Source organism: Glandiceps talaboti, chromosome 18, assembly GCF_964340395.1.
Source record: "Glandiceps talaboti chromosome 18, keGlaTala1.1, whole genome shotgun sequence".
NCBI lineage: Eukaryota > Metazoa > Hemichordata > Enteropneusta > Spengelidae > Glandiceps > Glandiceps talaboti.
In genome coordinates this window covers 2,918,274-2,935,835 of record NC_135566.1, presented here as the reverse complement: position 1 = coordinate 2,935,835, position 17,562 = coordinate 2,918,274, and the positions used below count along the sequence as shown (strand labels likewise).

General features: G+C 33.9%; 1 protein-coding gene across 1 annotated transcript; it reads left to right on the top strand.

The window, feature by feature from the left end:
- The first annotated feature begins 5,402 nt into the window (after positions 1–5,402).
- On the top strand, positions 5,403–15,999 carry LOC144448796 (neuronal acetylcholine receptor subunit alpha-6-like). Its single transcript, XM_078139090.1, has 5 exons — positions 5,403–5,552; positions 8,411–8,455; positions 11,910–12,019; positions 13,197–14,199; positions 15,883–15,999. The coding sequence occupies exons 1-5, from the start codon at positions 5,403–5,405 to the stop codon at positions 15,997–15,999; spliced, it is 1,425 nt and encodes a 474-aa protein (XP_077995216.1).
- The last annotated feature ends 1,563 nt before the right edge of the window (positions 16,000–17,562 follow it).

Below are 17,562 nucleotides of genomic sequence, written 5' to 3'. Positions count from 1 at the left end.
ATGCCCCCCCACGACAACTATAATAAGACATTGCCTGTGCTTTAATCTATGTCCAACTGATGAAGGTCTTGTGAAAGCCTTCGTATACTAACACGTAAATAAATTTGTCAACCTCATTTGTCATGATAAGCGTTTGCAATATGGTCTAATTGACTCCCTCCGTACTAAGCGATTACTCTCCTTAGGGTAAGCGGTTTGCTGACAAGGGGATAGAAAACTCAATCTCTGTTAGAACATATTGGACATTATATATTTAAAAGAGACTATTAACTTTATTTCTAAGAAGAACACGAGCCAAGGACAAATGTTATGACAAGGGTGTGATGTTTCAAGTTCAATGCATCATATACAATATTTAGAGTGCAAAGTGAGCTTGAATTAAACCTCAGAATACTGTTAAACGCATTTAACCTACACGCCAATCATTGCAATATAGTATAAAGATCTCGCACCCACACACTACACCAACCCCACACAAACAAACAAACAAACAAACAAACAAACAAACACACAAACAAACACACACACACACACACACACACGCAAACACACACACACACACACACACACACACACACACACACACACACACACACACACTCATACATGCGAAGCTTTCACTTGTATGCGAAGCAACCGTAAATGATAACCGTATTGCTCTTTGGAATCACAGAAATCATGTGATTTCGGTCGTTCATCTAAAACGCCATTTTTGATTATCGACGGCAGTGTGATTATCGAGAACAGATTCTCATTTCGGTAAATCAAAATACAGCATTACGTCGGTAAAACCCAAACGGAGGAATTCAATAGGTAATTGTTAAATATCGAGCAATGGCACAATTGTTTCAATGAAATGCTCTTTTTGATACCCCAACAGCTGGATATGCACATATCGATTTATAATCCATACAACAATAAATGCGAGATTCTAGGTATGCAAATAACGTGTTTTTACAGTTTGAGACTGTTTGCTAATGGTGAATAACAGAAAAAATATGTTGACAAAAGTTGTCAAGAAATGATATATATGAGCAATGTTGTAGTTTATGGACCAGTGTAACCATGGATACTTTATCAAAATGAAATAAAAGACAAATACATTACTTGTGAAGATAAAAAATAGTAAAACTATGGAAATTAGTACATTTGATTTCCAACGGGACACTAGTTCATATGATGTATAAACTATTGCAGTTGTCAGGTTACCATACATATTATGCAATTAAGGCAAATATAAGGTGAGAATCTCATTTCGCAATATCTTTAGAAATCATACGAACTCTCACGCTACACCCTTGGGACTATAGATAGCGCGTGTCATCAATTGCTAATAACTGTAACGTTACTGTTGTACAAGATGAAATTAATTGCTTGAAAATGTTGAAGCGAATTACAGATGTATTGAAGTGACATCGTTACATCATAAACGACCGCATGGGAAAATGCCGTTTTTTTACTAAATATTTACATTTATTCTTTCTTAAGAATAGTCAAATTCTTCGCTTCATTCTTCAGCTTGACGTAGGATGCTTGATAACTATAGCCATTTTTGTACTTGTCGAATAACACTTTCAAAGATGTGACGATGTACAGCTTAAAGTTTTTGGAAACATGACGTTACCGGCTTTGTATTAGTTATTGCAGTAGTAGATTTAGTTCATGTCCGAGTCGATGAAGGTAGAGATCTTATATTATGATGCAATGTTAAATAGTGTTTAGCTGTACGCAGGTTGATGGTATTTCCGTACTAGTTAAGGCCAATTTACTGGAAAAGTCGCAATGGAGGAACAGTGACCACTATCCAACTATTAACAACGTGGCACTGTGATCTCATAGCATCTTCAACAGTCATAAATGTCTGAAGCAATGCTACAGCTACATTCAACGTTAATGTTATATTTATATAACTAGTAATACAGTAACTGTAAGTAAATCATTGTCACTAGAGTACACTTCATCAAGTTGACGCCCATGTCCTTCCTTCTCAGTATCTACCACTAAAGACGCATTTATCTACATCAAACCGCCTCGTTTTCCTTTTTATTCGATAACGTGGCCATCTATATAAGAGTATTACATGACACCTGTTCAAATTCATTCAAACCCATCTCATCAAAGATCAAAGAATCATCAAATTATATCAATTCATTCAATTAAGTTATACTTTTATACGCACATGTGAAGAGAGAGAGAGAGAGAGAGAGAGAGAGAGAGAGAGAGAGAGAGAGAGAGAGAGAGAGAGAGAGAGAGAGAGAGAGAGAGAGAGAGAGAGAGAGAGACACACACACACACACAGAGAATATTATATATATATATATATATATATATATATATATATATATATATATATATATATATATATATATATATAGTGACGTAGATAGCATATACAATGCTTTAAATACAACATTTAGATTGAAGTAATGAATATTCACGACGATGTGTTTGTCTGTTAATCGACATTTATAACATCGATTTGTTTGCAGTAGCACAGCACAGTGTTGATGTTGGGGTGGGCGGATCAAGTTACAATTTCCATCACTGCATTAGAGTTTGAGCAGTCGTGTCAGTGGAGGATTGAACGCATGCGCACATCTACTTGGGATGTTAGCAAATAGCTAATTGTGATTATTTTACTGAGACAAACTACGATATATTGTTATTACATCGTTACAGCAACCTCACGCAATACAGAAATGTTTTCGTTGATTAAGATGTGGTAAGGAATAGTCACTGGAATTACAAGTGTTACCATGGTAATCTCCCTTCCGAACATATCGTTATCACTTTTCGTACTGTTAGCAAGTATCCAGGAGAGGTTTGTCGAAGGTACGTAACATATCAACATTACTTATGTATAGCATTATCAATTATTGTGTCTTTTGCGGCTTGTTCAAAGATAAAAGAAAAAAAATAAATCGACGGTTTTAAGATATTTCAGTTTACTGACCCAAACTAAATGTGAGCTGTGACACGGTGATTTATTTTAGGTCATTATTTGAACAAGATTGTAAAACGAAATCAGAATTTGATAGTGGTAAAATCATCTTGTTATGCCCAAAAAGTATATTCGGCAAAATTTTAATATGAATACTTTAAGCTAGGTAAACCATAAATCTACCTGTTTTCCTTTGAGACTACAAATGAAAAAAACGACCTAAAAATGAATGAAGGATTGTGAAATAATCGATCCCTTGCTCGCCTAATTTCTTTTTAAGAAAAAGTAAAACTGAAACAAAATGATCTATAAAATGTAAAGTGCAAAACTAAAGTAATACATCAACGATAATGTCTTTTCGTTATTACGATTCTAGTCTCAGAATCGTAATCATCAGTGTTTCTTTCTAGGTCACTCGACCCATGTAATTATGTGCCACTAAAAAGTAATAACGTTTACATTATATTGTAACGTATAAAGTATGTCTCTAAAAGCTAAAATATGTAATCTATACTTATTGCCAGACCGACATCATATCTCGACAGATCTCCTACACGTAATAATAACTTCGGTAATTGATAAATATCGCTCAATTAGGAAATTGCAATGGATTACTTTTGATCTAATCAAATTCACTTTTTGGAATAAGCAATAAAAATAGTGATAAGTCCAAGTGAAAAAATATTGGTTTCTTTGTAACAATACCTGCTATCACAAATCGTCTATTGGATGAATTATTATTTTTTCACATATTATTGAAACCCTATAGAATGTGCTATTTTGAAACCTGATAAATATTTGAGGCTTCGAAAATTGTCAAACTCTTTTGTATCTGACTCATGTAAACGTAAAAACTGCTAAAGTCATGGAAGTATGCTTAGATTCAACAATATTTTAGGATTAAAGTTTGATAAATGTCACACTGAATTGCAAAGGATTGCATTGTTTAATTATTCAAGGATATACTAAAGTTGAACATTATCACAAAATTTACAGTAATAAATCACATTAACTTAGCCTGTCCCATTATGTATTTTAAACGAATCGGAAGATTGCAATATATTTATAATACCTTTTGAGTATAAATTAAATATGGATATTAAGTAAAAGAAGAAATTAAAAGCATATGTGGGATGTGGCTGAATTACGCACATAAACTTTACACTTTTTTGTAAAACTTCACTCTTAGATTGAGTTTCATCCGATTACAAAATTCTACTATTAGATGTTTAATATTTCCGTAACGTCATCCTGAACAAACCAACCTTGGCTTTCAATGCTTTCAATGGATGTTTATTAACCTTGGATTCCATCGCCCACATGCAACCTTATCCGGAACAAGAGCATGCAGTCTTCACGATATTACGTTGGTGTAAAACGAATAGTGCACTTAAGCTTTCTTCCGAAAATTTATTTATAATTAAAAATGATACAATGGAGCAAATTAGAGATTTATAGGAAAGTAAGTTACATATACCAACTTATCTCACAGAGGGATCGAAGAACATCTCTCATGAGATTTGCCAAATTAAGGAAAGCATCCTGGAACCGCGTCAGCTGTGTCAACACCGTACCGATTTAATAAAGATTCCAAATAAAGATGTGAAGAATGCGGTACAATAGAAGATTTAAATATACTGTAACTTTGAATCAAGCTCGAAGGATTGATTGACACAGACGGCAATACTAATGTAAATTCTCATAACACAACAAAGGCTCACTGTTCATGACAGAATGGATTTGATGTTCCTAGTTGTTATCACATTGGGTAGGATTCAATGATATTAAGCTGGAATAGGATTATAAAGCTATTTATTAATTTTGCTTCTCTTCATAATAAATCACCATAACAACCTTAAAAAATATGGGGGAAAACTGTTATGTAAAATATCTCTTTAAAAGTCGGTCATTCTTTTATCATCTTGATGGTGTGATTTTGACGGCTATAACACATTTAGATAAAATAACAACATTTCAGACTTCATTTTGTCAACCTGACAAAATAGACATGACAAAACTATGTTGAGAAACTTCGTCAATTTGTGTAAACAGTGACCTTCCAAGTCCTTTTATTCGCGCATCAGACAAAAGGATGACCTTGAGATTATTTCACATTTCTTCCCTTTTATCAAATTTTCGCAGAGAGATATTGCGACTTTTTGCTACAGTATACAATGTAATGTAATATCGACACATAAAACGAATTACATGTACTCGTAGTATAACATTTAATGATGAAATACTTTTTTTCTGTCAAGAAATTACAATTTCTGTTCTATTTTTTTAGCCATTTAAATTGTTTCAGGCATGAATTCCCAGTATTATGAAATATATATTTTTGTTAGATTTTAAAATGTTACAGACTGAATAATCATATCCACAGAAGTAAACCCATGAAAACTTGAATGATTGTATAGTTACGCCATAAAACCTAATCTGTTGTGCGTCTTCTGTAGGTGACATGCCACTCTCTGCAGAGGATAGACTGCTGTATGACAGAAATTTATTCAGCGATTCTAAACAGTATAATCCCATGGGAAGACCAACTTTCCATCCCCAGGAAACACTGCAGGTGTTATTCGGTCTGTCTATCACACAACTGTTGGACGTGGTATGTATACTACTATCTACAAGCAAAAGAATAGTACTTTTTTCTACAATTATTTTTTATGGCGCCACACCTGTAAGTGTAGTGTCATTCATTGACATTTGAGCTACAGGTCGAAGGTTAAATTATCTATAGAAAGCTGTATTTTCTACCTTTCCCAATTCTCAATTAATTACTACGTTAAAGCATCCTTTACAATTTGTTTCTCATTACTATCGACTTTCTCATTACTATCGACAAGTAGAATTTGTCTTCACCTAATGCCTTTTTCAAAAGTATGCTGTCACTATTCGTCTTCGTAGACTGTCGATCCAATCTACATTAAAGCTCAATATAGTAAAGACGACAAAAATAACTCTGCTTCATTAGTTGTTTCATATAAAGGAAGAATGACACACCATGTCAAAACATCGTACGTCAGATTAGAAATCTGTTTTTGTAATGCAAGAATCAATATGTTCTCACTATATTACAAGATGTTGCCTGATTTGAAGGTGAATGTAAATTAACATGATATTATATTAGCTATTATTTATTTTCAGCAATCAATTATTGCTTCGTTTCCATTGCATTTTACAACAATGTACTCTGTCACCACTGTTATTCTTCAGATTCAATGTAGTTTTCCATGACGTCATTTATACTACATGGAGCCAAGTCAGGCATTAATGATGAAATGTCGGGATTTAATTTCCCGTATTTATACATCTAGAGAGCGAGAATGTGTGCTTACGTCATCAAACCCGTGACACTTGAACTACACGTCAAAACATTGAATGTATGCAATATTTTCTAGAAGAAATCTCAAACTTATTTGACATAAGTTATAGAACGTATCACGTAGATGTTTAATTGAACATACGGGGTCTTCAGTTCAAAATAAATAGTCTTAAATAATATATTATGGAATTTGCATATTTGCTTCGGAAGCAATGATAAAGTGACAACCTCATTACGGCGGTTCTATTATGATATTGATTCACCAATAGTTTTTGAATATTTTCTTAGCGTTTTACATGTAAACATGAAATATACATCTGCATTTTCTCGAACATATGTGAAGTTTGATTCCAATTACAACGGAGATAAAAGAGACATAATGGATGTTATAGTGAGGTTGGAGATGTCCGACAATACAGCAATATAGAACGATTCGATCATTATTGAACGAACGCTATTTGATTTTTCGATCAGTACTCTGTTTTCACCTTAACACCTTTCCGCTGCAAATTGGTTATTTTCATCTGACTCATCTAAAAGGAGACCATTTTACCGCCATTGTATCTGTAGAAGTATGTTCAATACACCGTTTATTGGTTTTTGATAGACGACGGTACTGTAAATACAAAGGTTACCTAAATACCAAAGCTGTACAAATTCTTGTCGCTGTGTACAGTGTATGTTTTAGATATAGTAAGCTTCCATGAACGAATAATTATGGGAGTAGTGATTTCAACTATGGGATGGCAAACATAGAATATATCATATGTTACTTAATGTATCGAAGACGAAGTAGTAACATTGATTGCATGTCACTTTAGGTATCCTAGTAATGGTATCCAATAACGTAATGTTTTGATAATGAAATAAAAATATAATCGATAATGATAATATAGCAATACAATATTCTGTCACCCGCTCCAGATAACCATGCAAAATACCCACGGTAAAAGGAGATTTTTATTTTAAAGAAAATACAATAGAATTGAACTTTAGAAACCAGGGTGACTTAACCGTAACCACACAGGAGATTGAAAAACATTACACTCTGTTTTCGTTAAGTTACTAAAGGTTAAATTTTAGATGTGCGGCATGGCATTGACTAAATTCAGCCACTCTGCGATTCTTCATTTATTGCATAAAGATGACGTTTAATTAGTGTTGGCCTCAACACAAGTAAAGCATACTGTTCAATGTCATTTTCACTTTGACATAGCTCAAATAATCAAATAGTCAGATTTTTATATTATCGTCATCTTTTCAATATGTTTTACTTTGGGTAATCAGCATAGTACATTTGCGAGGAAAATATCCTGAATACATAAATGTCATAAAAATGCCATTAGCACTACATATACATTATTCAATACACATTTTTCAAAATACCACAAAACTATAATAGCAAATGATCATACCAAGTATATAGAAATTGCATCGTTATTTCTCCCACGTATTTGAACACCAACATAAAAATAAAATGAAATGTTAATATTTCTATGATATTGTAGTCAAATAACATTTTTAAGCAATGATTAGCTCGAGGATTGGGGCTAAAATCGATTAAAGATTTGAAGACTTATTACTTACATTTCAATCAGCTACTGATATTCATATAAAAAAATCTTCAGAAATGAAAGTGATGTCTTTTCGAGTGTTTTCGTCTCCCTACTACAAAACGTCATGAAGGTCTTTACAAATTTTTTAATGTAATGGTTCAGAAATAAGCTATCAATCTGACTAGCTATTTTATCTTAAAGCGGGGTCACTTGATAGACTTCTTACAAAATCCACTGACCTAATACTCATCCATTTCAAAAGACACTTTCAATGATAAAATGCTATTATCGGGTTTCTAACATACTTCACGGGTGTATTAAATCTGCATGCAAGTGTGCACTTGAATAATTTAGTAACTTTACGTGTATCTTTGATATTAGACCGCAAGACTCAAAGATTGAGTGATTTTATCTTGTCGTTTACTTTCTCTTTTTACGTTATCTTTTTTCTCGACCCGTCTCTTTGTTTGTTAGTTTGTTTGCTTGTATTTGCCTGCCTGCCTGTATGTCTTCCAGTTTGTCTGCCCCCCCCCCTTTTCTGTCATACTCACCCTTCCTCATATTTAACTTTCTCTCTATCTTCAGGATGAGAAGAACCAAATTATGACATCAAGTGTCTGGATGAAACATGTAAGTTATATGTTCTATCAATATCTTTAGATCTTTATTATTCGTTATTCGAAAAACAATTCTTACGACATTCTCGGAATAAAAGTAAACCCACTGATTATTTATTTGGTTCCATAAGATATGGGAAATCTCCCAGAAATGCCACTTTGTTTGTTTCCCTGATAATTCATGGAATATATATATTTTCTATAAAGGTTCTTTTACATTGAATTGAGAGTATAACGATAATTTCTGATATACATTTTCAACAATGAATACCTGTGCACGAGGTATGATTTTATATGCGATTGGGTGCAACTTATAACACTGTATACTTTTTGTACATATGGATATCTAAAATGTGATATTACTAATAAAATAACTCCTAAACTGGGATAAAATATAGATCATTTGAAAAAAAGGTAAGAGTACAATTGGTTTGCATTATATGACAACATTTTGTCATCTTGATTTATATAGTTCATGTAATTGTGTAAAGTAAAGTCAAACACTGTGCTTTCAACAACACCAATTTGCAGTGATAGCTTCCTGTGAGTGATTCATGCGGTACCGTAAAGACGTTTCAGAAACTTGACACTTTATATCGATTTAACTATGAAAGCAGTGAGACGTGACGACATTTATTCATAGCTAGTGAGTAGAAAATCGATGGTTGGCAGCTATCTAGTAATACAACTACATGTCAACACCAATCATGTTATATTACCCGGCTAAACATATCAAATGATATTGTATGCTTTTACAGGCTCCATTATTAATGAATGAATGTTGAAAAATTCCCAGATAAATTATAATGAAATCCAGAGTCTTGAAACCTGACCGTTAACTAGGACAGTGAAGTCAAAAAGAATGACTGTTTGGTTGTTTGTTTTTAGGTGATCATTGCATATGATCAATGGAATATGTTTAAATTGAGCTTGATATGTGTCTTAGTCTAGATCCCAATATCTTAAGGCATACACCTAACAAATGTGATTAATTAAAATCTAAATAACCCTTTGCTGCTCTGTTATCTAAATGTACACTCAAATTGAGTTTTAAAATAACAATTTCTTACAAGTTGGCTCCCATTCGGCTTTATGTCTGTAAATCATAGAACATTATACGCTTAGGCCGATATAGCTCATGTAGTCAGTATTTAGAAGAAGGTAAAATGAATATTTTTTGAAAATAAATTATATCATGATTTACGTTAAAATATGTTGTTGTTGTTGTTGTTGTTGTTGTTGTTGTTGTTGTTGTTGTTGTTGTTGCTGCTGCTGTTGTTGTTGCAGCATCAGAACATTGTGTTTCATTAGTTTCGAGATCGTATAATAAATTAAGTTCTTGCAGACTTCTTGCTGGGCAGTCTAAGATTATACGCGTATACGTCCCACAGAAATATTCTAATACCCTCTTCCACTGAGATTTTTTATAAAAAAGATGAGATATACGGCGCCCTCATATTGTAAAGTGACTATAATAGTCTATTCATACCAAACTCATGCTACTGGTCATGTTGCAATTTTCGCAAAAGGAAAGTACATGGACACATTGAAAGAATTTAATCATTAATCAACAACACTGAACACACGTTTTTGTTAAACTATTTTTTTAATGTGACACCAATTTGGATTTTTATGCCTTCAAGCTTTGGCATTACTGATTAATCACTGTCTTTCGATTACAAACTAACAAGTAAGTGATTGATATGAGGATATGTTGCTACGTCGTGCCTAGGGGAAAAGTAACTGCAGTGAACAGGACAAGTAAAAGTACTTTAAGTTTTGTTGACATTGGTGAATCAAATTAAAGTTCGATTTCAACTCGTAGAATAAATGGAAGGAATTGAACACATCATGCATCAAAGGTTTTTGGCGAGCTCGTTGATGAAATAATTGACAAGAGTTGGTAATTGTCACATTTTCCATATGGTTAAGTGGCACAAGTTGAGTTGATATATATGTCTTTGGGCGTGATTTTGTTGCATATTTAATACATACTCGCAGAATTAACACTGAACCCACGAGGGATGGCCCTAACTGGACTTCTTGGGAGACAAGTGTTTATATGCTTAAAGAACTATCCAGTATAAATAAAAGATTATTATTATTATAGAATTCTACTAACGTAAACATGTTGAACCCTCACTTGAAATTGATTGAACTCAATGATCAAACCTAGTACTAAGATATAACTGATAAACTTTCCGATGACGTAATGTATTATACGTATACAATGTCGAGGAAACCCTTACTATGCATTCAACTCTACTAACAATATCAGAAGACAATGGTAATGTCATAGAATGTATGCATTGACATCAACATGATAGTAGAATAGTTTAACCGAGGTATTATGTAAGTATTTTCACTTGAGTAAAAAGTTTATAAACACGGTTTGTGATACTTTAACTCTTCCGTATGATAAATTTCCCGCCCAAACATTGCAAACGAATGTGTTTCTTTGTTGTAAACTTTCACTTTCTCCCAGATTACAATTTGTGAAATAACGTGTGTTGAATAATACATGTAACAGTTCTGCTGTTAATCAAGCGTTCTCACAGTTTCAGATATTGTCTTCATATTCGTTGTCATCTTTAATTTTGTACAGTACTAGGGATTATCAAAAGTCGATCGATGGCCATCAATTTCCAGTTAAAGTAGTTTTTCATTCAGCTGTTTTGTAGCACTGCAGCATTACAAATTAGAACATAAGACGATATAATAGTTGCTATCATTTTCAATACACAGGGGAGTACTCTAAGTAGATATTACATCAAATAAAAGGATTGAGGACATTGCAATCGTTCTTATATTCTACTTGAGGTCCTCGTCTACCGTTGGATAATATTACAAGCTAAATGCATTTCATGGATGGTCGCTCAAATCGTTCACACAACACATGTTCAATCAAAAAAGGCAATGTACACGAAACCAAGGACCCTTGAAGGTTGTATTACGCACCTTGTTGTACATATATACCATAGTTGCACATACTGTCGTAGGCAATACAGACTCAAAAAAGAATTGCACGTTGGCGCGTTTTATTTCAAAGAAAACAACTTTGGGTAATATGTATTGTAAAACAAGCTAGCGATATTGACAACTTTTCTGAGAGAGAGAGAGAGAGAGAGAGAGAGAGAGAGAGAGAGAGAGAGAGAGAGAGAGAGAGAGAGAGAGAGAGAGAGAGAGAGAGAGAGAGAGAGAGAAGATGTATACAGACATACTACACAACAGAAAAACACGTGTAGACATAAATACAAATTATGAACAGGAAGAGAGAGATACAGAGTGAGACAAATGAAACTTTAAAGGAATAGTAAACCTGTTGGAGTTGACGATACACAGACCAAGTGTAATGGATAAAGAATGGCTGGGTTGGCAGCAATACAAATGTTCTTACTGTGTGATTCACTTACAGATTCTAGCAATAATGACTATCTTTATCATTTTCCTTTACGGTTTGCTTCCAGCAATGGACTGACTATAGATTAAGTTGGAATCCAGACGACTATGACAATCTAACAGCTGTATCTGTACCTGAACATACACTCTGGTACCCAGATATCGTATTGTACAACAAGTGAGTATTTAATATGATAACGTACGGTACAATCCGCAGCAAATGAATTGTTTTTGACCAAAACTCTGAATGTACGATTCAGTTTTGTTTTCTTTCTTGCAGTTTTATGGATTATTTTTTCATAACAAACTTCAAGTATTTTAAAACACGGTCTATTTTAAAATGTCTAGAAAGTGTCAACAATGTTAAACATGCTAAAGTAAGTGATTCTGTACAAATTTTAGATAATATTAAATTAATATCTTGGGATGATAGAAGTGGGGTGGGGCTGTGTTACTTATCAACACTTACCTGTTGTGTATCACATTTTAGCCAACTAAACATAACTAAACCATTTTGTTTGACAGAAGTCAAATCCTTGGCCAGTATTTAGGCATAATGCCAAACTTTGGTATTCATATCTATATATTTTTAGCCCCCTAAGGAGGGGGCTATTATGTCTGTCCGCTCGTCTGTCTATAAAATGTCATTTTTCTGACAAATCCAATTTCATGCAATCCTGACACAAAGGTGATATATCATATGGGACGTCACTTTGGTTTACAAGATATGAATAGATGTAGTTAAAATATTATAATTTACAGCATAATTCAAGAACTGTAGTACATAGAGACTCCATCAAGAGTCTACCCAATAGTATCAGATGTAAGATTTATTTTGACATTGACCTATCATAACATTGTTTACTGCAGTCATATTTGTGGTCAAAATCAATATTTACTGCATAACTTAAAAAATATAAGACACAGAGACTGTATTGAAGTTTCTATCCAAATGTAATCAGGTGCAACTTTTCTTGAAAGACTATGACAGTTGACCTTGACCTCGAACTTACGGGGCAATTATCAAAATCAAGGCACTGTCGTATTTAAGTGTGACCAACGTTTATTTTTTTAATTTCAGGCACATCAAATAAAGAACAACGGAAATATATACATGCACTTATTTCATCCATGTTTTTATTTGTATATCAATAATTCATATTGTCTCCGGTCAACCAGCAAAAAAACCCTCAAATTGACCACATTCGTGTAAATTGTTAGAAACAAAGTCACAGTCATTTGGCAAGTAATATCATCTATAACCTCTAGATGTTAATGTCGTCAGACAACCTACAGAATTACAATAGAAAAAGGGTTTTATTACATCTCAAAGATTTTGGTTTGATTATTTACAGTGCTGATGGTAATTTTGGTTCGACGATGTCTGCAAAACAAACTATTAAAGCAAGGATTTATAGTGATGGAACAGTATTCTTTGCCCCGCCAACGATTTTCAAAAGTCCGTGTAAAATCGACATCGAGTTTTTCCCATTTGATGAACAGCGTTGCACATTAAAGTTTGGGTCATGGGCATACAGTGGGAATGAATTGTTATTACTATTAATGAACGACGGGGCGGAAAAAGAAGATTTCTGGGAGAATAGTGAATGGGAAGTTATTGATGCTCCGGGTGTCAACTACACCATGAAATATGACTGTTGCGAAGAAATATATTCCAATATTCAATATGTTATCATCATCCGTCGACGATCAGACTTCTACGTTGTTAACTTGATTATACCATGTATGATTATGTCTTTCCTGACCCTGATGGTGTTTTATCTTCCTCCTGACAGCGGTGAGAAGATTAGCCTCAGTATTTCCATTCTCTTAGCCTTGTCAGTTTTTCAGCTTCTAGTGGCAGATATTATGCCGCCATCTTCAGCCGCGATGCCGTTAATCGGTCGCTACCTCATGTTTACGGAAATTATGGTGATGGTGTCCATTGTGATAACTGTCATTGTTTTAAATATTCACCATAGGTCGGGAATCATGCATTCAAAAATGCCCAAGTGGATTAACATACTGTTTCTGAACATCCTGCCCAGACTCCTTTGCATGAAGCCAAGGCTTAAACATGAGAAGGAAGATTTACCTCTCATAGCCAAAGACTGTGTAGAGATGGAATCCATGTTGAAAAAAGATAATAACATTGCAAATTCGATATCATGTGATCAAAATGGACTTTCTGCCCCCGCGGGAGACAACGAAACTTCGAGCCATGGTAATGGACTCCATGGTTGCAATAGATGTCTATCTCAAATGGTTTTTCCAAGAATACATGAAACTGATGCACACATCTTAGAAGAAATGAGATTCATAACTGATCACATTAGAAATGAAAATAGTAACAATGAGGTAAGTATCATAAAGATCATGATATTCATATTACCCATATTACTTAAACCTTAAAATGGGGTTGAACAGGAAAACTAGCAGGTGTTAATTCTTCACCACCTAACACGAGCCTCACAAGTTGGGACAATCTGTTGTTGGGATTCAAAGGTCCTCTAAACTAGCACCATATATGCTCAGACGACCAGGGTTGACAACCTTACTTTCAGCGCCATTGCCACAATCATCCGGATGAGGACTGCTTTTCCAAATCATCAATGACAATGCTGCCACCTATCACGTTATGTCATGACGATTTCCCACCTCAACCACGACATGACTTAAGGGTTTTCAAAGTGGTGATGTTGCTACTAAAAGTTGATATTCAGTCAAGCTTCGTCGTCGACAACCCACATATTTTGCATCACTTTATACAGAGACAAAATCACCAGCCCAGATTTCAATCTACAAACAAACGTAAAGCTGTACTAACTGTAACTGGACTATTCTTTTTTCAGATTAGCAAACTAACAATATTTTCACTGAAAAAGTATTAATATACCATAATTAAACATCGTAAATGTTAGGGGTGATTGATTGTATTGATAAGTAGTGCAGTAAGAGATTGAAATCGTGATGGCTTTGGGAAGCTGATTTCTAGTGTGCGGACTCAAATCAATTCGATGGGATTTAGTGTACAACTGCACAAATACATTTACCCACAGGTGATTCAATAACTGCTCAGGGTGTACAATATTATGATTAAGTCATTATGTCTAACAAAACAGTTTCAAAAAACTGTCCAGTTGCAGCCAGTGCAGCTTTAAGCCCATTAACCCTAATACTACTACAGCCATTATCGTTACATGGATTTAAACTGAAGAGGGTTACTATGTATTATTTGGAATGCATAAATAACTAGATAAATTAGTCATCTCTATTTTTAAATTGTTACGTTCTTACTCTGTACATGTAGTTCAATCTTTGCAGCTGTACAGCGCCCTCGCTCAACATAGTTGTATCCATGATACCAAATACAACTTGAAAATACATTTACAGATTGATTGATTGATTGATTGATTGATTGATTGACCGTTCATCGATCGGTCGATTGATGTATTTAATAATTGGCAAGTAGATAAAGAATAATTAACAACTGATCATGATTGAAGAACGTTGATGAATATTTGAAGGCATATTGATACTAGTAAATTACTGTGGCTTGAACAAACGAACGAACGAACGAATGGATGAATGAATGAATGAATGAATGAATGAATGAATGAATGAGGCGGAATAAGTGAATGACGAATGGATAGACGTATTGACTGACTGGATAAATCAGCTGATCGTTTGATTGTCAATGATTAATTGATTCAACCCAATCACAATGTGAGTAAAAACAATCATTATACATAGTATGTACGAGTATGCTACATTTATATATAATATGGTGGGCACCAGTAAGATAAATGACTTCATCCTTCCCCTTCCTCGCGATATCATAATCCTTTCTCGCGATAATTCCTTGCCATCTGTGATGTTATTATCTTGTCATGTTTCGATCTAGTGCAACTATAGATTCCTGATATCTGAAGACGTGTGTGATCGATCAACACGATAATCATAGTCAACTTTGCACTTACAGTTTTACAGAAGGTCACCAGGTGCACATCAGTGAATTTCAATTTTTCTTTTACATTACAGGAAAAGGATGATTGGAAATTCGTTGCTATGGTTATCGATCGGATATTTCTATGGATTTTCACCATTGCTAATGTATCAGGAGCATGTGCTATATTGCTTCGACAATCAAGTCCTTGAGTGTCTCTTGAATTACAACGATCGAACGACAAGTTTGAGATATCAGTTTTAATTATGTATAGTTTGAGCAGATTTCAGTTAGGAAACACTTGTTAATGGATATACAACTTTGAACTATGGTTTTTCTGGTAACAGCCCTACCAATAGGGAACTTGCAAACCCGCCATGTTGAATGTTGCATAATGAGAAATGTGATAATAAATACTAATGAATTGGTATAGTAAACATTACTGTTACATTGTTTGCAACCACGAATGATCAATTCATAGTTACCCTAACCATTGTGGGAGGTTTTTTTATCGGTAGCTCCAGATTAGGTATTACGATGGCCACAGATATCCATAGTCCTTTTGAGCATGCTCAGTCTGGATTGCAAGTTCCCAATTGTCAAACATGATGCGACTATTTGGAATAGAAATAGGTCAATTTCAGTATTCAATAAAAGGTGACTCCAGAGCTATGAAATTACAGACTGAACCCCTTTCATTATCATAATCAGAAAATATTTGTCATAGCGATAAATTGAAAGTAACTTATATGTATGCATAGTAGTTACATTCTATAGAACTGTTTGAATTTGTCTTACATCACCTAAAGTATTATTATGGTGGACGGATATAAGTGTTTTTTATACTTATGTAAGATTTGAAGTTAGATTAGGAATTTTCTATCAAGATTTAATACTCATTGTTTGGAACTCCGACTGCTATTTTATCACGTGATATTTTAAATGTATACCATAATTTGACATTAGTCATTGCAACTACATTTTAAGTATTTGTAGGAAGCTAGTCAGAACTACATCAGCGAGAGAAACTCACTTTCGATGAGGTAATTGTAGTACGTAGTATATAGAGTGTTTTCTGACAACCACCCAAAAAACTGTTTGGACCCGTTGTGAATTAAATTCTCCTGCTATTAGACGTGCTTGATCAAACTTTTGCTAAAAATTACAAAGTTGTGGGATTTCTGATGCTTTTGCACTTACTTTAAAAAAAAGAACTGGTTTTTGACGGGTAGTTAGCGATAATAGACCAAGTATCACAATTATGGTGACATAATAAAAAATATAACCCCACAATCTGCCCATCTATAAAAGCTCAAATCATGCTATCTGATTCAAATATATAAAAATTTAATGACCCTCCAGCTACCTGAATTTCATTTATTACCACTTTTTACAGTTTTAGAAATAAACGTGTACAAACATATTATTCAGATGAATTCGCCAAGAAATGTAGAGTAAGTGCATTTTATTAGTTTTACAACTTGTTTAAAAAAGATTTTGCGAGTCGATCGTCTTTTATATTTGATGGTGAATAAGTATGTAATAAACTGAAAATTACTGTTCAGCTATAGTCTACTTATGACGTAGAATAGTAGCATTCCTTTGATGTATTGCACATTTTAAATCATTTGACCGTTCATGTGGCAATATTGCGATTCGTCACTAATTCTAGCAAATTAAATAAAGTCGCTTGTCACAAAATGATTGTTGCAGTCTTATCTATTTTTCATCTTACAAGCCTAGATGTTTCAATACATACTTACTCGATGGCGAGC

Bases quoted from the DNA above. Each gene is read 5' to 3' on its own strand.
- LOC144448796 (XM_078139090.1), top strand. From the start codon at position 5,403: ATGCCACTCTCTGCAGAGGATAGACTGCTGTATGACAGAAATTTATTC. The intron at 5,553-8,410 runs GTATGTATACTA...CTCTATCTTCAG, and splicing joins TCACACAACTGTTGGACGTG to GATGAGAAGAACCAAATTAT. The intron at 8,456-11,909 runs GTAAGTTATATG...GTTTGCTTCCAG, and splicing joins CAAGTGTCTGGATGAAACAT to CAATGGACTGACTATAGATT.